Raw genomic sequence first — 24,798 nt, forward strand, 5'->3', positions numbered from 1 at the left:
AAACCCTACCACATTGCATGGGTTCAGACATTCGTTTGAAAGGCCGCAACTCCTCTCGTGTAGTTTTACGTTCACGTAAATGCCAATCAATTTGAATGGCCAATGACATAGAATTTTCTAGACCAGAGGGAACAGGAAATACCACCATAACATCTTTTACGATTTCTGCCAAACCCTTCCGAAAGAGAGCTGCTAGGGTATCGTCATTCCATTTAGTAAGAACCGCCCACTTTTGGAATTTTTGACAATACAACTCTGCAGAATCCTGACCCTGGTTCAATGCCAATAAGGTTTTCTCAGCTTGATCAATAGCATTAGGTTCATCATACAACAACCCCAAGGCTTGAAAAAACGCGTCCACATTAGCCAGAATAGGATCTCCGGGTGTCAAAGAAAAGGCGCAATCCTGGGGATCGCCGCACAGCAGGGAAATGACAATTTTAACCTGCTGCACAGAGCTCCCCAATGAGTTAGGTTTCAAAGGAAAAATTGTTTACAATTATTCTTAAAATTCAAAAATTTAGACCGATCCCCAAAAAACACATCAGGAGTAGGGATTTTTGGTTCAACAGCAGATGATTGAGCGAGATAGGCAGAAATTCCCTGCACTTCGGCAGCGAGCTGCTCAAAATAATCAGACAATTGCTTAGTCTCCATTTAGAGACAAAAAAAAATCTCCTCCTGCAGCCCAAGAAAAAAAAAGAGGAAAAAATATATTTAAAAAAATCCTGACACTTTTTTTTTTAATTCTTTCCTTCTTTGGAGTACCCTAGAGTCTACAGTTAGACTGGTGATTCTGTTATGAATGAGTCACCGAGGAGGAGAACAGGTCCAGGCTAAGCCACAGAAAACCAGAGAGGTTGGTACTTAAGTGGATTGCAGACCCCTGATCCTATCCACACATCTAGCAGTAGCCGTGAAGCGTACCTACGATGATTCTAGACGCCTCGGCACAGCCGGAGAGCTAAGTAAGCCTAAAGCAAGAAAGGGGAAATCTAAACTGCCCCAGAGCAGACCCCAAAGGAATAGATAGCCCCCAAACATATATTGTCGGTGAGACAAGCTGAAAACACAAACACAGGCAGGAAAATAGACTGAGCAAATGATGGGGCCCACACTGACTAGACAGGAAAGGAAAGACACTGTCTGCAATCACGCAAAAACCCTGCAAAAAGTCCAACACGTCTGATGCAAGAAACACTGAAGTCACACGACTTCGCCCCCCACTATATCAGCACTCTGGTATATTCTGAAAGCAGAGCAAAAAGAGACCAATCTAACAGGGGATAAAACAAACTGGCACAAGCAATAACATATGGGTGGTGGTTCAACACAACCCCAGCCGGAGCTGGCAGACCCGCACCAAGAAGAGATAGAAAAAAAACAGATCAAATGCAAACAGAATAGCAAATAAACCACTTAGCTGAACATGCAGGGACAGACCTGGAGAAATCAGACCTCAGGAGGAACTGGAAGCAAATCACCAGCAGGGATAGAGGGAGTCGGCTGTCTTAAATCCCAATCTGAAACCCCAGATCTCCAATCGTCATCATCATTATCAGGTGGCAAGCCTCTGTCAATCAGATCAGCTCCATTACCTCCAGTAACCACCAGAGGGTGCCCAGAAAGAGAACTCACAACCCCTCTGTCGATCTGACCAGCTCCACTACCTTCAGTAATAACCAGAGGGAGGCCAGAAAGCGAATTAACAACAGGCCTCCTGAAAACAATGTTCCCATTATTAGGAAGTTGGTCTCCCATACTGTTTTCCTGTGGGAGACCAACTGGTTGTTGGCCAGTGCAGCGGGTGCCTCCGTTGCCCAGCGGTGCTGCGTGTGTGTCCAGTTCTGCCCCGGGGCTCTGCTGACATTTTGTGACAGGCCAGAGCCCTGGCATTTCCACGGTTCCCTGTATGTGCGGTGGTTCCAGTAAAAAATGGCCGCCGGTGCATGCGCGATCTGGGGACCAAGATCTCGAGAGATGAGATTTCAGCGCTGAGATCTCATCTCTCGAGATCTTGGTCCCGAGATCACATCTGCGCATGCGCCTGCGGCCATTTTTTACTGGAACCACCACACATACAGAACCACCACACATACAGGGAACCGTGGAAATGCCGGGGCTCTGGCCTGTCACAAAGTGTCAGCAGAGCCCTGGGGCAGCGCCCGACACACACGGAGCACCGCTGGGCACCGGAGGCACCCGCCAGGGCTGTGGAGTCGGTAAGCCAAACCTGCGACTCCGACTCCTCAATTTCCCTTACTCCAACTCCGACTCCGACTCCACGACTCCGACTCCCACACATATTGCTTATATTTAAGTGAAAAATGTATTGTAGTACAATGTGAACCTCAGACATTTAATCATTTTTATGATCCAATAATCAAGATATTTAGATAGAACAGAATATATATTGGTGTACTACCCGGTTTTCATTCTTTTTGGTACAGATACGATATGGATAGACAGATATGGATAAATGGATAGATAGAGCAGATTTCTAATCTGCTTTTGCTATTGAGAACATTATCTATGAGCTCAAAAACCTTTCAGGTGATGCAGTTTTTTAAAAAGATGATCAACTTTTGCAGCTGAAAAACGTATCCTCAAAAAACACAGGAAAAACGCTGTGTGTGAATGTAGCCTTAGATCAGGAATATAACAGCCATTTATAGGACATTTCATAACTTTCCCAAACTCCTATGAAAAAATATTCAGCACATCCTGCATTGAATTACTGTACCCAATTTATTATATATTTTAGGAGTCGGAGTCGGTCCATTTTATACCGACTCCAACTCCGACTCCACCAAAATGAGCACCGACTCCGACTCCACAGCCCTGGCACCCGCAGCACTGGCCAGCAACTGCCGAATACCCGGACACCCCCTGATCACGGCCTATGGTAAGGCATGTTCGCTTTGCAAGACGCACCCCCATTTTCCCCCCAAATTTGGGGGAAAAAAGTGCTTCTTACAAAGCAAAAAATAAGGTACTCATGTGTAGGTGTGAAGAGGTGAATGGGAATAGACCTCCCCAAAAAAAGACACTAGATTTGAATTTACGTTAAGCTGCTATCATACGGTGTTGTTGACAAATCTGGCCCAATCCAGCCCTTGTTTATTTTTATAAGAGCCAATAATTAAAAGGCACAGAGGAATCACAAAGGATGTTAGTATGGTCAGCAAAGTACTCCCTCAGCATCTTCCCAAACTTTGCACTCCTTGTGAGACTAACATGCGCCCCAGGGCCTGTGCGATAAGAGGGTCTGAGAAACCTCTTCCAGAACTTCGCCAGTATTCCCCTGCCTCTGCTGGATTGGAATTGTGTCTCTCTCGCCTGTACTTCTTGGTTGTCCAACGAACTGTGACCTCTGCCGCCAGCGTTTTCAGATGGGAATTTTTTTTTAAATAATTCCGCAACAAGGGCCTTCTGATACTGCCCCACCTTAGGAGACCTGTCCACCTTGGGAATAAGAGATAGTTCTACTAGTTGCATGGGTCTAGAAGTGTCACCAACCTTTAATGACTGTCACCCAAAATTTTGAGAATGCGAGGCTCACATGAAAGGCAGCGTAACAAACTCAATCATGCGTGACTGACTACTAACATGCAAGACTTTTGTGTCCTCACCAAGAGGACGACTGATCATGCTCTTCTCTTCCTACTCCTTGTCCTCAGGTCATCAACGCTAAACAGACGGTATGACAGTTGTGCAGGTAGTACCGTCTATAGCGCATGAAACTAGTTCCTGTTCTTCCTCCTCCTCATTGTCACCCAATCCACGTTGGGATGAGAGGAGGCTGGGATGTGTAATCTCCCTGTATGGTTCCTTGCTCCATCTCATCGTGCTTAACCTGCAATGCATCTTCTTTGATTGTGAGCAGAGAGCGTCTCAGAAAGCGTTTCAGAAAACAGAGAAGCGGGATGGCGATGCCAATTATTGCACCATCGCCGCTCACCATCTTGGTGGAGTTCTCAAAGTTTTGGAGGATGGCACATATGTCTGAGATTCATGTCCACTCCTGAAGTCTTATGTGTGGAGTCTGAACTGAATACCAATGGCTTGTTGATGCTGGTAGTCAACAACTGCCCTCTTCTGCTCATAAATCCTTTCCAACATCTGCAGTGTCGAGTTCCAAAATGTGGGGACATCACACACCAGTCGGTGAGCCGGAAGCTGCAAACGCTACTGAAGCACGGCAAGGGCGGCGGAAGCTGTAGCTGACTTTCTAAAATGGGCACACAGGCAGTGTACTTTGACAAGCAGATCCGGCAACTCCGGGTAGGCTTTGAGAAAACGCTGAACCACGAGGTTAAGCACATGGGCCAGGCATGGTACGTGTGTGAGCTCATCTCGCCTTGGAGCCGCAACCAGGTTCCAGCCATTGTCACACATGACCATACCTGGCTGTAGGTTCAGCCAAAGATCTGCCTGCTCTTTCAGAGCTGTCAACAACTCTTCAGTATTGTGCGGTTCGTCACCTAAGCATATTCGCTTCAGCACAGCCTGATACCGCTTGGCTGAGGCAGTGATTCCAGCTTGTGACTAATGTCATTTCAGAGATGGAGGCTGAAGAGGAGGAGGATGAGGTGCAGGAGCTGTAGACTGTGGGGTCAACCCTGACTGACCTAGGGCCCGCAATCCTCGGGGTCTAGAGGATGTGTTCCATTCCAAGGTCTGACTGTGTTCCGGCTTCCACTATGTTATCCCAGTGTACCGTCAGCGAGATGTACCGTCCCTGCCCAAAAGCATTTGTTTATGTGTCCGTGGTTAGGCAGATTTTCCCAGTAACTGCATTGTTGAGGGCACGGCTAATGTTGAGAGCAATTGGACACCACCCCAGACTGATGGCCTACAGCTACTGATCAGATGAAATGATACCAAGTCCCCTAGAATGACTGGACTGCCTAAAGGCCCCGTTACACATAACGATGTCCCAGCGATCCCACCAATGATCCGACATGGATGGGATCGCTGGGACATCGTTAGACAGCCCCTCCAGCGATCAGGACCAGCGACCAAGCTGGTATCTAAGGTAAACAGCGGGTTTCTAAGAGCCGTGCGGCGCTTGGATACCCACTGTTTACCTTAGATACCAGCATGCACGCTGGTTTCCAGGGTAAACAACGGGTATCCAAGAGCCGTGCGGCTCTTAGAAACCCACTGTTTACCTTAGATACCAGCGTGCAGCGTCGCTGATCGTTCGTCTCCCGCTGCCACACGCGATGCGTGCTGGCCAGCCGGAGACCAACGTTCAAAAAATGGCCCAGGACGATCCTGCACAATCAGCGATATCCGGCAGGGGGGCTGGTCACCGATGTGTGTCACACACAGCGATGTCGCTGGCGAGATCGCTGTGACGTCACAAAATCAGCGATCTCGATGTGTGTGATGGGGCCTTAACTCTGCTGGGAATCAGTGGGAGTTTATTGCAACTTGTTTTGAGTTATCACATTAGGTTTTATACAGTAACATTTCTCCAAAAAGAATTTTGAGCTGAATTTTACAAAAGTAGGAAAGAAGCAGCATTTATTCACATGCAGGCGGAAAACTAGCCCAAACCCACAAGTAACAGGCGTGAAGGAGATCATGTGTACAAAGTATGAGCACTGCATGTGGAGTAAAGGTTGTGGTCACAGCAGGGTATATGATATATGCATCTGCATTACCACCACAGACACGTGTACGCTATGGAATATGCCTCTATTACCACCACAGACACGTGTACGCTATGGAATATGCCTCTATTACCACCACAGACATGTACGCTATGGAATAAGCCTCTATTACCTCCACAGACATGTGTACACTATGGAATATGCCTCTATTACCACCACAGACACGTGTACGCTATGGAATATGCCTCTATTACCACCACAGACACGTGTACGCTATGGAATATGCCTCTATTACCACCACAGACACGTGTACGCTATGGAATATGCCTCTATTACCACCACAGACACGTGTACGCTATGGAATATGCCTCTATTACCACCACAGACACGTGTACGCTATGGAATATGTCTCTATTACCACCACAGACACGTGTACACTATGGAATATGTCTCTATTACCACCACAGACACGTGTACGCTATTGAATATGCCTCTATTACCACCACAGACACATGTACACTATGGAATATGCCTCTATTACCACCACAGACACGTGTACACTATGGAATATGTCTCTATTACCACCACAGACACGTGTACACTATGGAATATGTCTCTATTACCACCACAGACACGTGTACACTATGGAATATGTCTCTATTACCACCACAGACACGTGTACGCTATTGAATATGCCTCTATTACCACCACAGACACATGTACGCTATGGAATATGCCTCTATTACCACCACAGACACGTGTACGCTATGGAATATGTCTCTATTACCACCACAGACACGTGTACACTATGGAATATGTCTCTTACCACCACAGACACGTGTACGCTATGGAATATGCCTCTATTACCACCACAGACACGTGCACGCTATGGAATATGCCTCTATTACCACCACAGACACGTGTACGCTATGGAATATGCCTCTATTACCACCACAGACACGTGTACGCTATGGAATATGCCTCTATTACCACCACAGACACGTGTACGCTATGGAATATGCCTCTATTACCACCACAGACACGTGTACGCTATGGAATATGCCTCTATTACCACCACAGACACGTGTACGCTATGGAATATGCCTCTATTACCACCACAGACACGTGTACGCTATGGAATATGCCTCTATTACCACCACAGACACGTGTACGCTATGGAATATGCCTCTATTACCACCACAGACACGTGTACGCTATGGAATATGCCTCTATTACCACCACAGACACGTGTACGCTATGGAATATGCCTCTATTACCACCACAGACACATGTACACTATGGAATATGTCTCTATTACCACCACAGACACGTGCACACTATGGAATATGCCTCTATTACCACCACAGACACGTGCACACTATGGAATATGCCTCTATTACCACCACAGACATGTGTATGATATAGTGAGTCCCTATCTTCAGCAGACACGTGTAGTGTAAGTCTCTACCACCCCATAAAACAAGCACATTCTTATTTCCCGGGATGCTGCACCGTGCAGGTATATAACGCGCACTCACCATTGTGACGTCACAATCGCTGGTACCAACTTATACACCGACTCTCTTCGAGGATAAATGTAGGATCTCACTCAGCTGTAGGACCTTCCGTGACGTCACGGCCATGTGCTCGGTCACGTGTGTGGGCGGAGACGAGCTCCAGCGTGTGGTGTGGGGCTGCGGCAGGAGGAGCTGTGAGTGCTCCTGTGGTTGAGCTGATACTGACATTATTGCTCTTTCCGATTCCAGCAGCTGTTATATTGGGAGCATTATGAACAGTTACGCTGATAATGTGTATATGAAATATTAAAACCGTCCTGCTGTCCCCAGGGCTGTAGGTGACTGCAGAGGGAGGGCTCCTGACAACACTGTACAGTGATCAGTCGGCTACACTGGAGGCTGTGCGCACACGCTGCGGATTAGGTGCGGATTCATCCGCGCGGATTTTGTAAAATCCGCAGGTGAAACCGCAGGTCAAAATACATGCGGTTTTGCCCTGCGGTTTTCCATCTCCTCAGTGGAGGAGATGGCAAACCGCAGCGGAATCCGCAGACATGTCAATTCTTTCTGCGGATTGAAAACCGCAGATAATCCGCACGGAAAATTCCGCACCATCTGCACTGCGGTTTTTGATTCCCATAGGGAATCATGCTACTGTACACCTTTTTGCTGCGGGTCCGCAGCGGCCAAATCCGCAGCGTGTGCACACAGCCTAAGTCCCATGGACGGAATATTACGTCATAGCGATCAGCGGCGCCCACATGGTGAGCGCCGCTGATCGCGGCCGGGTGTCAGCTAATTATCACAGCTGACACCGCCACAATGTGTCAGGACACGTTAACCCCTTGCACACCACGATCAAACACGATCGCGGTGTACCGGGGGTTAAAGGGAAGCATCAGCAGGGAGGTGGCTCCCTCCTTGCTTCCCTGAGCCCCCCATGGCAGCGCAATGTGCAGAGCTGCTGTAGGGGGCTCTTTCCCTACAGGCCCCCGGATCCAAGATGGCGACGGGGACCTGTAGGGAGCTGGCTTCCTAAGTGCCTGCAAAGCGCAGGCATGAGGAAGTCTGCGTCTATGCCTGTGACAGATCGCTAATCTGTCACAGTGATCTGTGATGTGACAGATCGGCGATCTGTCACAGGACAGTGATGTCCCGCCTGGGACAATGTAATAAAGTTAAAAAGAAAAGTGTAAAAATAATTTTAAAAAAATCCCTAAATAAAAAAAAAAAAATATTCCCTAATAAATTCATTTTTTGGAAATAAAAAAAAGAAACAATAAAAGTACACATATTTGGTATCGCCGCGTCCGTAACGACCCGCCCTATAAAACTGTCCCATTAGTTAACCCCTTTAGCGAACACCTTAAAAAATAAAAAACAAAGCAAAAAAATAATGATTTATTATCATACCGCTGAACAAAAAGTGAAATAACGCGCGATCAAAAAGACGCATATAAATATCCATGGTACCGCTGAAAACATCAGCTTGTCCCGCAAAAAACGAGCCGCCATACAGCATCAGCAGCAAAAAAATATAAAAGTTATAGCTCGCAGAATAAAGTGATGCAAAAATAATTATTTTTTTATATAAAATTGTTTTCATTGCATAAAAGCGCCAAAACATAAAAAAACTACATAAATGAGGTATCGCTGTAACCGTACTGACCCGAAGAATAAAACCACTTTATCAATTTTACCGCACGTGGAACGGTGTAAACGCACCCAACCAAAAGAAATTCATGAAACACTGGTTTTAATTCATTCTGCGTCCCAAAAATCGGAATAAAAAGTGATCAAAAAATGTCACGTGCCCGAAAATGGTACCAATAAAAACGTCAACTCATCCCACAAAAAATAAGACCTCACATGACTCGGTGGGTCAAAATACGGAAAAATTATAGCTCTCAATATGTGGTGATGCAAAAACTATTTTTACAATAAAAAGCGTCTTTTAACATGTGACAGCTGCCAAGCATAAAAACCGCCATAAATAGTAAATCAAACCCCCCGTTATCACCCCCTTAGTTAGGGAAAAATAATAAAATTAAAAGAAAATGTATTTATTTCCATTTTCCCATTAGGGTTAGGGCTGAGACTAGGGTTAGGGGTGTGTTGGGGTTAGGGTTGGAGTTAGAATTGGGGGTTTCCACTGTTTGGGCACATCAGGTGCTCTCCAAATGCAACATGGCGTCTGATCTCAATTCCAGCCAATTCTGCGTTGAAAAAGTCAAATGGTGCTCCTTCCCTTCCAAGCTCTGCCATGCTCCCAAACAGTGTTTTACCCCCACATATAGGGTATCAGCCTACTCAGGACAAATTGCAAAACAACTTTTGGGGTCCTATTTCTCCTGTTGCCCTTAGGAAAATAAAAAATTGGGGGCAAAAATATCATTTTTGTGGAAAAAAAATGTTTTTTTTATTTTCACGCCCGGGCGTTATAAACTTCTGTGAAGCACTGGGGGGTTCAAAGTGCTCACCACACATCTAGATAAGTTCCTTGGGGGGTCTAGTTTCCAAAATGGCGTCATTTGTGGGGGGATTTCACTGTTTTGGTACATCAGGGGCTCTCCAAACGCGACATGGTGTCCGATCTCAATTCCAGCCAAAAACGCCAAATGGTGCTGCTTCCCTTCCGAGCTCTGCCATGCGCCCAAATAGTGGTTTACCCCCACATGTGGGGTATCAGCATACTCAGGACAAATTGCACAATAACTTTTAGGGTCCTGTTACCCTTGGGAAATTAAAAATTGAGGGTGAAAAGATCATTTTTGTGGAAAAAATATGATTTTTTAATTGTACAGCTGTGCGTTATAAACTTCTGTGAAGCCCTTGGGGGTTCAAAGTTCTCACCACATATCTAGATAAGTTCCTTGGGGGGTCTAGTTTCCAAAATGGGGTCACTTGTGGGGGGTTTCCACTGTTTTGGTACATCAGGGGCTCTCCAAACGTGACATGGCGTCCGATCTGAATTCCAGCCAATTTTGCATTGAAAAAGTCAAACGGCGCTCCTTCCCTTCTGATCTCTGCCATGCGCCGAAACAGTGGTTCCCCCCACATATCAGGTATCAGTGTACTCAGGACAAATTGCACAATAACTTTTGTAGTCCAATTTCTCCTGTTACCCTTGGTAAAATAAAAAAAATTGAGCCTGAAGTATTTTTTTTGTAAAAAAAAAGTTAAATGTTCATTTTTTTTTTTAAATATTCAAAAAAATTCCTGTGACGCACCTGAAGGGTTAATAAACTTCTTGAATGTGGTTTTGAGCACCTTAAGGGGTGCAGTTTTTAGAATGGTGTCACTTTTGGGTATTTTCTATCATATAGACCCCTCAAAGTGGCTTCAAATGTGATGTGGTCCGTAAAAATAAAATGATGTTACAAAAATGAGAAATCGTTGGTCAACTTTTAACCCTTATAACTTCCTAAGAAAAAAAAATTTTGGTTCCAAAATTGTGCTGATGTAAAGTAAACGTGTGGGAAATGTTATTTATTAAGTTTTTTGTGTGCCGTATCTCTGTGATTTAACCCCTTCACACCCGAGCCTGTTTTTGCCTTCGTGACCGGGCCAATTTTTTCAATTCTGACCAGTGTCACTTTGAGGTCATAACTCTAGAACGCTTCAACGGATCCTGCTGATTCTGACATTGTTTTCTCATGACATATTGTACTTCATGATGGTCATAAAAATTTTTAGATATGAGCTGCGCTCATTTGTTAAAAAAATCAAAATTTGGTGAAAATTTAGAAAATTTTGCAATTTTCAAACTTTTAATTTTTATGCCCTTAAATCAGAGAGTGATATCACACAAAATAGTTAATAAATAACATTTCCCACATGTCTACTTTACATCTGCACAATTTTGGAAACATAATTTTTTTTTTTTTAGGAAGTTATAAGGGTTAAAAGTTGACCAGCGATTTCTCATTTTTACAACAAAATTTGCAACACCATTTTTTTTAGGGACCACCTCACATTTGAAGTGAGTTTGGGGGGTCAATATAACAAAAAATACCCAAAAGTGACACCATTCTAAAAACTGCACCTCTCAATGTACTCAAAACCACATTCAAGAAGTTTATTAACCCTTCAGGTGCTTCACATGAATGAATGGAATATGGAAGGAAAAAATAAACATTTTACTTTTTTTCACAAACATTTTACTTCAAAACCATTTTTTTTTATTTTCACAAGTGTAAAAAGAGAAAATGAACCACAAATTTTTTTGTGCAATTTCTCCCGAATACGCAGATACCCCGTATGTGGGGCTAAACCACTGTTTGAGCACACGGCAGAGCTCAGAACGGAAGGAGCGCCGTTTGACTTTTTCAATGCAGAATTGGCAGGAATTGAGATCGGATGCCATGTCGCATTTGGTGAGCCCCTGATGTACCTAAACAGTGGAAACCCCCCACAAGTGACCCCATTTTGGAAACTAGACCCCTTAAAGAACTTATCTAGATGTGTTGTGAACACTATGAACCCCCAAGTGCTTCACAGAAGTTTATAACGTAGAGCCATGAAAATAAAAAATCATTTTTTTTTCCACAAAATGACCTTTTAGCCACCAATTTTTATTTTCACAAGGGTAACAGGAGAAATTGGACCCCAAAAGTTGTTGTCCAATTTGTCCTGAGTACGCTGATACCCCATATGTGGAAGAAATCTACTGTTTGGGCACACGGTGGGGCTCGGAAGGGAAGTAGTGACGTTCTGAAATGCAGACTTTGATGGAATGGTCTGCGGGTGTCATGTGCGTTTGCAGAGCCCCTGATGTACCTAAACACAGTGGAAATCCCCCACAAGTGACCCCATTTTGGAAACTAGACCCCCCCAAGGAACTTATCTAGATGTGTGGTGAGCACTTTGAACCCCCAAGTGTTTCAGTAAAGTTTATAATGTAGAGGCATGAAAATAAAAAAATCATTTTTTTCCACAAAAATGATCTTTTAGCCCCCAATTTTTATTTTCACAAGGGTAACAGGAGAAATTGGACCTTAAGAGTTGTTGTCCAATTTGTCCTGAGTACGCTGGTACCCCATATGTGGGAGAAAACTACTGTTTGGGCTCACGGTGGGGCTCGGAAGGGAAGTAGTGACGTTCTGAAATGCAGACTTTGATGGAATGGTCTGCGGGCGTCATATTGCATTTACAGAGCCCCTGATGTACCTAAACAGTGGAAACCCACAATTCTAATTCCAACCCTAACCCCAACACACCCCTAATCTCAGCCCTAACCATAACCCTAACCACAAACCTAACACCAACACACCCATAACTTTAATCCCAGCCCTAACCCTAACCCTAACCCTAGCCCTAGCCCTAACCTGTGTACCTGCTTTTTTCTTTTTTTTTCTTTACTTTTTTTTATTTTTGTGACTAGATCGCTGCGCTGCGATCTGACTCATAGTAACGCCACTTCTCCTCTGATCTCACACTGACAGATGATCAGAGGAGAAGCAGCGTTACTATGTGACTAGATCGCTGCCTGGCACACTGTAACGTGACTTCTCCTCTGATCTCACAATGACAGATGATCAGAGGTGAAGCAGCGTTACTGTGTGACAAGATCGCTGCCTGGCACAGCTGTGCCAGGCAGCGATCAGCTGTGCCAGGCAGTGATCTAGTCACACAGTAACGCTGCTTCACCTCTGATCATCTGTCAGTGAGATCAGAGGGAGAAGCCGCGTTACAATGAGGGAGATCGCCGGGAAACAAGCAGCTTTCCCAGCAATCGCTCCCATTGGCTGCTGTGACGCTGACGTCATCAGGACCTGAACCAATCAGGTCGCGATGACGTCGGGGGTCCCAGCATGCATTGTGCACTGGGATCCCCGCGTTGTAAGGTATGTGGGGGTCCCGGGGGGCACAAAACCGCCGACAGTAGATAAACGTCGGCGCTGCACAAAGCCCAGCAAGCGCCAATGTTTATCTACAGTGGGCGGTCAGGAAGCGGTTAAGGGCATAAAAATTCAAAGTTGGAAAATTGCGAAATTTTAAAAATTTTCGCCAAATTTCCTTTTTTTTTTTCACAAATAAACGCAAGTTATTTGAATGAAACTTTACCACTAATATGAAGTACAATATGTCACGAGAAAACAATGTCAGAATCACCGGGATCCATGGAAGCGTTTCAGAGTTATTACCTCATAAACGGTCAGTGGTCAGAATTGTAAAAATTGGCCCGGGAGTTAACGTGCAAACCACCCTTGATAGTGAAGGGGTTAATGTTTATAAAAACTTTTTTTTTTTTTCCAGTTGGAGTTGAAGTGCAAGAAGCCTAGCGGTCACCTGCCGCAGCATCCCTGCCATGCTTTGGCTGTATGTCGGGCACATGATTGGCGATGGTACAGTGCAAATATTTGCTGTATTTTTATGGTGCTTGAACCTCTAGGTTCAAGCAACATATTGTTATCCGATTTCTTATATTTTATTCTTCTCCTCGTTTTCTGCAATTAATGCGGCCCGAACCGCTCGGCGCAGAGACCCCGTTCAGGCGGCGTTTCGAAGCCCTTGGTGGGGACAGGTGTGCTATGTATTTATGGAGTCGATCCGATTTGTAGTTATTAAAAAAATCGCATTTTAAGCAAAAATTTTCCCGTAGGAATTAATGGCAACCTTTCCATGACCCCCAACTGACATGGATTGAAGCCACAGCGCAGGTGCAGTGACCTTACAAAGATGGCAACTATGCAAATGCAGCTTCCACACATGACCCGTATTAGCTAATAGAAGCTGACAGATCGCTGATTCAAGGTCTTAAAGGTGCAGCGCGTCAATGGCTTCTGAAAAGCCCCACCCAGCGATGGCTAACATTGGCTCTCCAGCTGTTGTAAAACTACAACTCCCAGCATGCCCTTGCAACCTGCAGCAGTTGAGGCATGCTGGGAGTTGTAGTTCTCCAACAGCTGGAGTGCCAAGGTTCTCCATCACTGCAGTCGACGCCAAAGTGGCTTTAGAAGCCCAGTGTGCCAAAGTGGCCCCCAAGGCAAAGTGGTAGCATGTGTCAACATGGCTAAAGTGGCTGCCAAAGTGGCTACCAAGTGTCCAAAGTGGCTACCGAGGTGCCAGAGTGGCTACCAAGTGGCCAAAGTGGCTACCACTACTGTTCTTCAAAAGTGTCCGGACCCCGTTCATTTCATCATTGTGGGTCCCAGCGTCCCCTTGAAGCAAATGGTGGTGACATCACACAGGTCCTTTAGCCTGCACCCAATCTATAATAATAAATGCCCTAACCAGCTTCCGGTTGTAACAACTTCCGTCCAGTTGTAACCGGTGACGTCACCACACACGCACGCACGTTAACCCTCAACACACCACACCGCCTCAACACACACTCCTCTCACCTTTCACCTCCACTCATGTCCACTCACTCTTTCACTCCACATACGTTCCTTTCTCTCACTCCGTTTCTCATACTCACACCGTCATCGTCGCTGCCCCGACATCTTCCTCCGCCGCCGCGTTCCAGGATCCAGACGTTCTCCAGGCCGCCGACATCGGGATCCAAAAAGATGGCGTCGGCGAAATCTCGCGAGATTACGCCAACACCATTTTGGATCCCGATGTCGCCCATGCCAGCGACATGTTGTTGCGGCGACGCCATCTTGAATATCGCGGGACTTCACGAAATCCAAGATGGCGTCCCGCAAGAACATGTCGGCGGCCTGGAGAACGTCTGGATCCTGGATCGCGGCGGCGGAGGAAGATGTCGGGGCAGCGACGATGACGGTGTGAGTATGAGAAACGAAGTGAGAGAAAGGAACGTATGTGGAGTGAAAGAGTGAGTGGACATGAGTGGAGGTGAAAGGTGAGAGGAGTGTGTGTTGAGGCGGTGTGGTGTGTTGAGGGTTAACATGGCAAGAGGTGTGAGGCTGTGTGCACACGCTGCGGATTTTGCTGCGGTTCCGCAGCGGTTTTGACCGCTGCAGACCCACAGCAGTTTTTGCTGCGGTGTACAGTACCATGATTCCCTATGGGAATCAAAAACCGCAGTGCAGACAGTGCGGAATTTTCCGCGCGGATTATCTGCGGTTTTCAATCCGCAGAAAGAATTGACATGTCAATTCTTTCTGCGGATTCTCCTGCGGTTTGCCATCTCCTCTATTGAGGAGATGAAAAACCGCAGGGCAAAACCGCAGAGCAATCCGCAGGTAAAACCGCAGGTCTTTTGACCTGCGGTTTCACCTGCGGATTTTACAAAATCCGCGCGGATGAATCCGCACCTAATCCGCAGCGTGTGCACACAGCCTTAACGACGTCGGCGAAATCTCGCGAGATTTCGCCGACGCCATCTTGCATTCGTGAAATTGCGTCATTTACCTCACGCCGACTTGCTGTGCGGACGCTTGGCATTGCCTGTACCACCATAACTACTGCTGCCTTGGTCCTATGCCTGTTTACTGCCGGTGTCTAATTACAGGGCCAATTTGCCTATACTGCCATAACTATTGCTACCTTGCTACTCTGCCGGTGTCTAATTACAGGGCTAATTTGCCTCTACCGCCATAACTACTGCTGCCTTGCTCCTCTGCTGGTGTCTAATTACAGGGCTAATTTGCCTCTACCGCCATAACTACTGCTGCCTTGCTCCTCTGCCGGTGTCTAATTACAGGGCTAATTTGCCTCTACCGCCATAACTACTGCTGCCTTGCTCCTCTGCTGGTGTCTAATTACAGGATCAATTTGCCTCTGTAAGGTACTCCTGGGGTAGACCCACTAGACCGTGGCAACGAACCTCCCGAGGGCGAGCTGACCAGGTGGACCACCCCCTATACAGGGAGTGTAAGGGGCAGGCCCACGGGGAACTATCACCACGGTAGCCGGTACCCGGGAAGGTCAGAGCGGACAGACAGGTAGATCCGAAGGGCAGGCACTGGACAGACGACACGGCTCGGAGACACAGGAGAGACGGCACGTCTTGGCGAGACAGGAGGGATGGCAAGGCTTGAAGACACAGGAGGGACACGGACAAGAACCGAAGCCACAGAACCTAGGAGAGGAAGCACAAGAGGAACTAGGTAAATGCACGGGAAAAGGCAGGGGAGCGCTTGGAGAACGGCCAGAGTCACTAGCAAGTACTAATGATAGTCAGGCATCGCCTCCAGAAGGAGGCGGACTGATATAGGGAGAGCGAAGGCCTTCCAGGTCATGACCTCCAGCTGGAGGAGGAGACGCGCGTCCTCAGGTGGGGAAGAGCACGCGCCCGGCCATAGCGAGGAGACGCACCCGCCGAGGAGGAGGAGCGGGAGCGCGCACCAGGGGGCTGGACAGAGGCAATCGTGGGCCGTGGATGGGGAGCCGGGAGAGACCGCGCCGAGACCCGCAGCGGCCGGTGCGGCAGAGAGGTGACCCCCGGAGAGCGGGTGAGCCGGGGCCGGAGGGAGGTAAGAGAGGAAGTCCGCGGCAGCCGCCGCGTGACAGTACCCCCCCCCTTACGCGCCCTCCCCCGCAGGCCGGACAAAAATTTAGCCAGGATTCGAGGAGCTTGGATATTCTCCTGGGGCTCCCAGGATCTCTCCTCAGGACCAAAGCCCTTCCAATCAACCAAAAAAAAGGTTTTCCCTTTTTGCTTTCTCATGGCCAAAATATCTCTCACCTCAAATACATCGTCTGCGGCGGCAGGCGGAGGTGAGTGAGGAGCTTCAGAAAGGAAACGATTGAAAATAACTGGCTTAAGCAAAGACACATGGAAAGCATTAGGGATGCGGAGAGAGGCGGGAAGACGCAATTTATAGGAGACATCGTTAATACGGGACAAGACCTCAAAAGGTCCAATATAGCGGGGACCCAGTTTGTGGGATGGGACTTTGAGGCGAATAAACTTGGAGGCTAGCCAAACTTTATCACCTGGGTGATATGGTGGGACATCCAGGCGCCTCTTGTCTGCGAATCCTTTTACCCTGTTACGCACCAACTCGAGAGCGGTCTTGGTCTCCTGCCAGATCCTGGAGAATTCGCCGGACAGAAGATCAGCCGCCGGTACACCTGAGGCGGGGGGAACTGGTAGAGGTACACCAGGATGTAGACCGTAGACGACAAAAAACAGGGATTTGCCAGAAGATTCACTGATGTGGTTATTATAGGAAAACTCAGCCCACGGGAGTAATTCAGACCAGTCGTTCTGGTGGATATTAGAAAAGTGCCGGAGGTAGTTCACCAAACTCTGATTCGTCCGTTCTGCCTGACCGTTGGACTGTGGATGATAAGATGAGGAGAAGTCAAGGGTGACATCCATCGATTTGCATAGAGCTCTCCAGAAGCGAGAGGTGAATTGGACTCCTCTGTCCGAGACAATATGTTGGGGCAGTCCATGGAGACGAAAGATGTGCTGGACGAAAATCTTCGCCAAGGCGGAAGCCGATGGCAAGCCAGGCAAAGGGATGAAGTGGGCCATTTTAGAGAATCTATCCACTACCACTAAGACGACAGTACACTTGGCAGAGGAGGGTAGGTCCGTAATAAAGTCCATGGCAATGTGTTGCCAAGGCGACGAGGGTACTGGAAGTGGATGTAGAAGACCAGAAGGCAGCTGCCGAGGCACCTTGATTTTGGCACACGAGAGACAGGAGGCGACGAAATCCCGGACATCTTGGGAAAGGGTCGGCCACCAGTAATAGCGGGACACCAGAAGAAGTGTCTTTTTATGGCCGAGATGACCCGCCAGTTTAGAAGCATGGCCCCAGTGGAGGATTCGTCTTCGGTCCCTCTCAGAAACAAAAGTCTTACCAGGTGGGGTAGCGAGGAGAGAAAGCGGTGCTACGGTGATGAACCTGGATGGATCCAAAATATGTGCAGGTTCCTCCTCGACATCCGTGGAAAGAGAGGACCTGGACAAGGCGTCGGCTTTGAGGTTCTTGTTGCCTGGACGAAAATGCAGGTCAAAATCGAATCAGCCAAAGAACAGAGACCACCTGGCCTGCCGAGGGTTGAGTCTTTGTGCAGACCGCAGGTACGCCAGATTCTTATGGTCTGTGTAGATTGTGAAGGGATGTGCGGCGCCCTCCAACAAGTACCTCCACTCTTCTAGGGCTAACTTGATGGCAAGCAGTTCTCGGTCTCCGATGGAATAATTCCGCTCTGGGGTGGAGAAAGATTTTGAAAAGAAACCGCACGTAACGAGCCTGCCGGAGGAGGACCTCTGAGACAAAACAGCTCCGGCTCCCGTTGCGGATGCATCTACCTCAAGGACGAATGGTTTGTTGACCTCAGGGCGATGGAGTACGGGGGCCGTGGCAAAGGCACGTTTCAGAGATAGAAAGGCTTCTTCTGCTTCAGGGGTCCAGACGTGTGGGTTGGCTCCCTTACGGATCAAAGATGAGATAGCGCCAGTCAAAGAGGAGAAATGGGAGATGAACTGCCGGTAGTAGTTTGCGAAGCCGAGAAAACGCTGAATGGCTTTCACCCCTTGAGGACGTGGCCAATTAAGCATGGCCGAAACCTTCTCAGGATCCATACGCAGACCAGAGTCGGAGATGATATAGCCCAGAAATGGAAGAGAGGACTGCTCAAAGGCACACTTCTCCAACTTGGCGTACAGACGATTCTCCCTCAAACGGAACAGCACGCGCCGGACATCTCTTCTATGAGTGGACAGATCAGGAGAAAAGACCAGGATATCGTCGAGGTACACAACCACGCAGGAATACAGAAGGTCTCGGAAGACGTCGTTCACAAATTCCTGAAAGACTGCGGGAGCGTTGCATAACCCAAAGGGCATGACGAGATACTCATAGTGTCCATCTCTGGTGTTGAAGGCGGTCTTCCACTCATCTCCAGAGCGAATACGGATGAGATTATAGGCTCCACGGAGATCCAATTTAGAAAAGATTCGTGCCCCACGTAACCGGTCGAACAACTCGGGGATGAGAGGCAGCGGATATCTATTCTTAATGGTAATCTCGTTGAGACCACGATAGTCAATACAGGGGCGCAGGGACCCGTCTTTTTTCTTGACAAAAAAGAAGCCAGCTCCAGCAGGGGAAGAAGACTTTCGGATGAAGCCCCTAGCCAAATTCTCCTGTACATATTCGGTCATGGCCTGGGACTCGAGTGGACTCAACGGATAGATCCGCCCTTGGGGCGGAGTCGAGCCAGGAACAAGCTCGATGGGACAATCATATTGCCGGTGCGGAGGAAGGACCTCTGCTTCCTTTTTATCGAAGACGTCCGCGAAGGCCCAGTAAGCCGAAGGCAACTCCGCAGGGCCCGAGAAAGGAGACGAGCATTTGAGGGGTCGTACTGGGCGGAGACATCTGGTTTGGCAGAAACGGCCCCAGCGAAGGATGTCTCCGGACCGCCAATCCAGAACAGGTTCATGCATCCGCAACCACGGAAGACCCAGAAGCACGGTGTGGGACAAAGACGGCAGCACGAAGAAGGTTATCTTTTCACGGTGCAAGACCCCGATCTGTAACTCCAGCTCTTCAGTGACCAGAGTAACGGCTTCGCGCAAGGGAGCACCGTCGACAGAGGCTAACTGCCGGGGAACCTCCAAGGACCTGACAGGTATCCCTAATCTCTTCACCGCCTCGAGTTGGATGAAGTTTCCCGCAGCCCCCGAATCAATATAGGCTAACTCCGAAAAACGTTTGGAGCCCAGGAAAAACACAACAGAAAGGGTCAAGGGTAGAGAGGTGTCAGTGACACCTAGGGAGGCCTCTCTTACCTGTCCTAGGCGGAGGAGTTTCCCGGCCTCACAGGACAGGAACGCAGGAGATGGGAGGCGCTGCCACAATAGAGACAGAGGCCATGAGCGAGTCTGTCCTGGCGGCGAAGCTCCGCGGGCCTTAGTCGGTCCACTTGCATGGGTTCGGGAGCTGCGGCTGCGGCGGAGGACCGTGAGCGTGGTGGGCTGTGTGTAGGAGGAGAAAAACGATTGGGCCTTCTCTCCCTGGCGATCTCGCGGGAACGCTCCCGGAAACGCAGATCAACTCGTGTTGCCAGCGAGATGAGATCCTCCAAAGTCGAGGGTGTATCCCGGCCTGCCAGCTCGTCCTTGATTCGGGATGATAAGCCTCGCCAAAAAGCCCCAACCAGGGCCTCATTGTTCCACCCCAGCTCCGAGGATAACGTACGGAACTGGATGGCATACTGTCCTACCGAGAGGGTACCCTGGCGAAGGCAGAACAAAGACTCGGTGGCAGAGACCAGGCGACCGGGCTCATCGAAGACCTTACGAAAGGTCTCCAAGAAAGTCGCAAGCTGGGAGACTATCGGGTCATCGCGTTCCCACAAGGGATTCACCCAGGCCAGTGCCTCACCCTCAAAGTGGGAAATCATAAAGGCCACTTTGGCCCGGTCGGATGGATACTGTAGGGGAGCCAACTCGAAATGCAACTGGCACTGGTTGATGAACCCCCGACAGAGTTTGGGATCTCCGCTATAACGTGGGGGTTTGGCCAACCGAGGAGAGGAGTGTGGAACTGCCACAGGTGCCGGAACTGCGGCTGCCGCCTGTAGGGCTAGTAAGCGGTTATCTACAGAGGCCATGTAGTTCAAAATATGGGCCTGGGTGTCGCGCTGTTGGGCCAGTTCCTGCTGCAGGCCGGAGATCTGGGAGGCAATTCCCGGATCGGAGGTCTGCAAAGAGGAAAGTCGGGAATCCATCGATTTGAGGAACGACATGATCCTCGCCTGGTTCTCACGAAGGAACAAAAGTTCCTTTTGGGTCGGGGTCGAGGTACCAGCGGGATCCATGGCCTGACTATACTGTAAGGTACTCCTGGGGTAGACCCACTAGACCGTGGCAACGAACCTCCCGAGGGCGAGCTGACCAGGTGGACCACCCCCTATACAGGGAGTGTAAGGGGCAGGCCCACGGGGAACTATCACCACGGTAGCCGGTACCCGGGAAGGTCAGAGCGGACAGACAGGTAGATCCGAAGGGCAGGCACTGGACAGACGACACGGCTCGGAGACACAGGAGAGACGGCACGTCTTGGCGAGACAGGAGGGATGGCAAGGCTTGAAGACACAGGAGGGACACGGACAAGAACCGAAGCCACAGAACCTAGGAGAGGAAGCACAAGAGGAACTAGGTAAATGCACGGGAAAAGGCAGGGGAGCGCTAGGAGAACGGCCAGAGTCACTAGCAAGTACTAATGATAGTCAGGCATCGCCTCCAGAAGGAGGCGGCCTGATATAGGGAGAGCGAAGGCCTTCCAGGTCATGACCTCCAGCTGGAGGAGGAGACGCGTGTCCTCAGGTGGGGAAGAGCGCGCGCCCGGCCATAGCGAGGAGACGCACCCGCCCAGGAGGAGGAGCGGGAGCGCGCACCAGGGGGCTGGACAGAGGCAATCGTGGGCCGTGGATGGGGAGCCGGGAGAGACCGCGCCGAGACCCGCAGCGGCCGGTGCGGCAGAGAGGTGACCCCCGGAGAGCGGGTGAGCCGGGGCCGGAGGGAGGTAAGAGAGGAAGTCCGCGGCAGCCGCCGCGTGACAGCCTCTACCGCCATAACTACTGCTGCCTTGCTCCTCTGCCGGTGTCTAATTACAGGATCAATTTGCCTCTACCGCCATAACTACTGCTGCATTGCTCCTCTGCTGGTGTCTAATTACAGGGCCAATTTGCCTATACCGCCATAACTACTGCTGCCTTGCTCCTCTGCCGGTGTCTAATTACAGGGCTAATTTGCCTCTACCGCCATAACTACTGCTGCCTTGCTCCTCTGACTGTTCACTGCCTGTGTCTAATTACAGGGCCAATTTGCCTCTACAGCCATAACTACTGCTGCCTTGCTCCTCTGCCGGTGTCTAATTACAGGGCCAATTTGCCTCTACCGCCATAACTACTGCTGCCTTGCTCCTCTGCCGGTGTCTAATTACAGGGCCAATTTGCCTCTACCACCATAACTACTGCTGCCTTGCTCCTCTGCCGGTGTCTAACTACAGGGCCAATTTGCCACTACCACTTCATAACTACTGCTGGGCAATTACAGGGTCAATTAGTATCTGTTTACTCTACAATACTCCAGGACGCCTTCTTCACTGCCAGATAACTGCCAAATAGACTCCTTTACCTGTGCCAACATGAGTCATAACAAAAAGTATGCCAATGCCAGTGAAAGGAAAGCAGCTTTAGCACTACGACAAAAACAACGCCGTGCTAATGAGACTCCTGAGGAAAAACACCATCGCCTTGAGAAGATTAAGGCTTATAAACGCCGTCGCCTCACACACGAATTCCCTAAATCTATTACATTGGCTGAAGAAGCCTCTGCACGCCATCACCGCCAACAACAGACGGCTTCTTCCTCATCATCTATAATAATAAATGCCCTAAGCAGCTTCCGGTTGTAACAACTTCCATCCAGTTGTAACCGGTGACGTCACCACACACGCACATGTTAACCCTCAACACACCACACCGACTCAACACACACTCCTCTCACCTTTCACCTCCACTCACGTCCACTCACTCTTTCACTCCACATACGTTCCTTTCTCTCACTCCGTTTCTCATACTTACACCGTCATCGTCGCTGCCCCGACATCTTCCTCCGCCGCCGCGATCCTGGATCCAGACGTTCTCCAGGCCGCCGACATGTTCTTGCGGCGACGCCATCTTGGATTTCGTGAAATCCCGCGAGATTCAAGATGGCGTCGCCGCAAGAACATGTCGCTGGCGTGGACGACTCGGGATCCAAAAAGATGGCGTCGTCGAAATCTCGCGAGATTACGCCGACACCATTTTGGATCCCGATGTCGTCCACGCCGGCAACATGTTCTTGCGGCGACGCCATTTTGGATCGGCGAAATCCCGCGATAGTCAAGATGGCGTCGCCGCAAGAACATGTCGCCGGCAAGGACGACGTCGGGATCCAAAATGGCGTCGGCGAAAACTCGAGAGATTTCGCCGACGCCATTTTGGATCCCGACGTCGTCCACGCCGGCGACATGTTCTTCCGGCGACGCTATCTTGACTATCGCGGGATTTCACGATACTCAAGATGGCGTCGCCGCAAGAACATGTCGCCGGCGTGGACAATGTCTGGATCCAGGATGGCGCCGGCGGAAGATGATGTCGGGGATCGTGGAGCAGCGGCGATGACGGCATGAGTATGAGAGACGGAGTGAGAGAAGGGGTCGTATGTGGAGTGAAAGAGTGAGTGGAGATGGTGAAAGGTGAGAGGAGTGTGTGTTGAGGAGTGTGTGTGCTGAGGGTTAACATGGCAAGAGGTGTGATGCTATCGCATCCTCCCGATGCGATAGCATCGGGCCATAATCTAGTATTATATAATGGTGACATCACTACATCACCCCTATTGGCTTTATATACAACCCATCCCAGGTTGTGCCATCGCTATACACAACATTCATATTCTAACTTTACTTTCTTACAGTCGGCACCTGACACACTGCTGTAAAGCTGGCAGCGCTGTTTAAGCACCATGTATTTCCTTCAGGAAATGCCCATCTAGTTTATATCTGTGATTGTGCAGTTTTTTTTTTTGTTTGTTTTTTTTTGCCGCAGTGTTACAAAATTGTAAAAATATCAATTTTCACACAATTTTTAAAATCTTTGGCAAAAATATTTGAAAATCTCAGCAAAAAATGCCGTGCAGTTGTATCATGGTGACATACCCGCATTGTCCCAAAAAGTGGGTGACCAGTTACATCTGAGATTTTAGCATAAGGGTGGCAAACCTTGGGCCGTTTATGGGCAGCAGCAGCATGCATTATAGTACCCAGCTGACCACCTAGATTTGCTTACTGGCCCCGTTCGGGTGCGGTACCTTGGGGGTTCTTCGGCTGTTTAGGAGAGCTACAGTGGCTGCCAAATGCTTCTAGGCTCATTCTTCAACATGGAGTCGCCGGAGCAAGAAGCGCAGCAGCACTCGCTTCAGCAGCAGCAACAGCAGCTTCAGCTCTCAGAGAAGCCCCACGTAAAAGTCACCCAACGACGGTCTAGTGGCAGTAGTCGTGCTGATGGAGCTAAAGCCAGCCAAAAGGCTAAACCAAACAAGTCCCCAGGCCGTAGAAATGTATCACCGGATGGAAAGGACCCCCCACAGATTACGGTACCCACTCAGTTACACGTCACGGTTGAGTGATCTACGAGAAATGCTTAGCTACTTACCTTACCTGTAGCAGTGTTTTTCAGGAGCCCATGACAGCACCACAAGAGAGGGAATCCGCCCCTCAGGGACAGGAAACCTACAGACATAAGGGTGGCCCTCTCTCCCATCTCAGTTGGATTAAAGAGCATGAGAGGACCTCCCTGGTTAGTAGCAATATATATATATATATATATATATATATATATATATATATATATATATATATATATACATCTAAACTAATTATTCTTCACACACGTGACTAAAACCTAACTCCCGAAAAAGATGCTGACCCATACTTGAAAAAAAGTGAGGGAATGCAAAGGTGCTGTCATGGGCTCCTGAAAAACACTGCTACCGGTAAGTAGCTAAGCATTTATTCAGTCGCAATGACACCACCACGAGAGAATTACAGAGATATAAAGAGCTTAGGGAGGGACAGCTGCCTCAAGCACCTTTCTCCCAAATGTGAGATCGGAGGAGTCGCCCAAATCCAATCTGTAGAACGTAGATGGAGAGGACCACGTAGCTGCCTTGCATATGTTCTCAATCGATACTTCCGACCTTTCTGCCCAGGATATCGCCACGGCTCGAGTGGAGT

General features: G+C 48.8%; 1 protein-coding gene across 1 annotated transcript in view; it reads right to left on the minus strand.

Moving 5' to 3' along the window:
* TMA16 (translation machinery associated 16 homolog) overlaps positions 1-7,366 on the minus strand; it is an 88,236-nt gene extending 80,870 nt beyond the window's left edge. Inside the window, exon 1 of the mRNA XM_073576916.1 lies at positions 7,160-7,366. Within this exon, the coding sequence (XP_073433017.1) occupies positions 7,160-7,162 (3 nt within the window). The 5' untranslated portion in view covers positions 7,163-7,366. The remainder of the gene's footprint in view (positions 1-7,159) is intronic.
* Positions 7,367-24,798: the final 17,432 nt, after the last annotated feature.

Source organism: Dendrobates tinctorius, unplaced genomic scaffold (assembly GCF_039654945.1).
Source record: "Dendrobates tinctorius isolate UK_male_01 unplaced genomic scaffold, ASM3965494v1 ptg000008l, whole genome shotgun sequence".
NCBI classification, from domain to species: domain Eukaryota; kingdom Metazoa; phylum Chordata; class Amphibia; order Anura; family Dendrobatidae; genus Dendrobates; species Dendrobates tinctorius.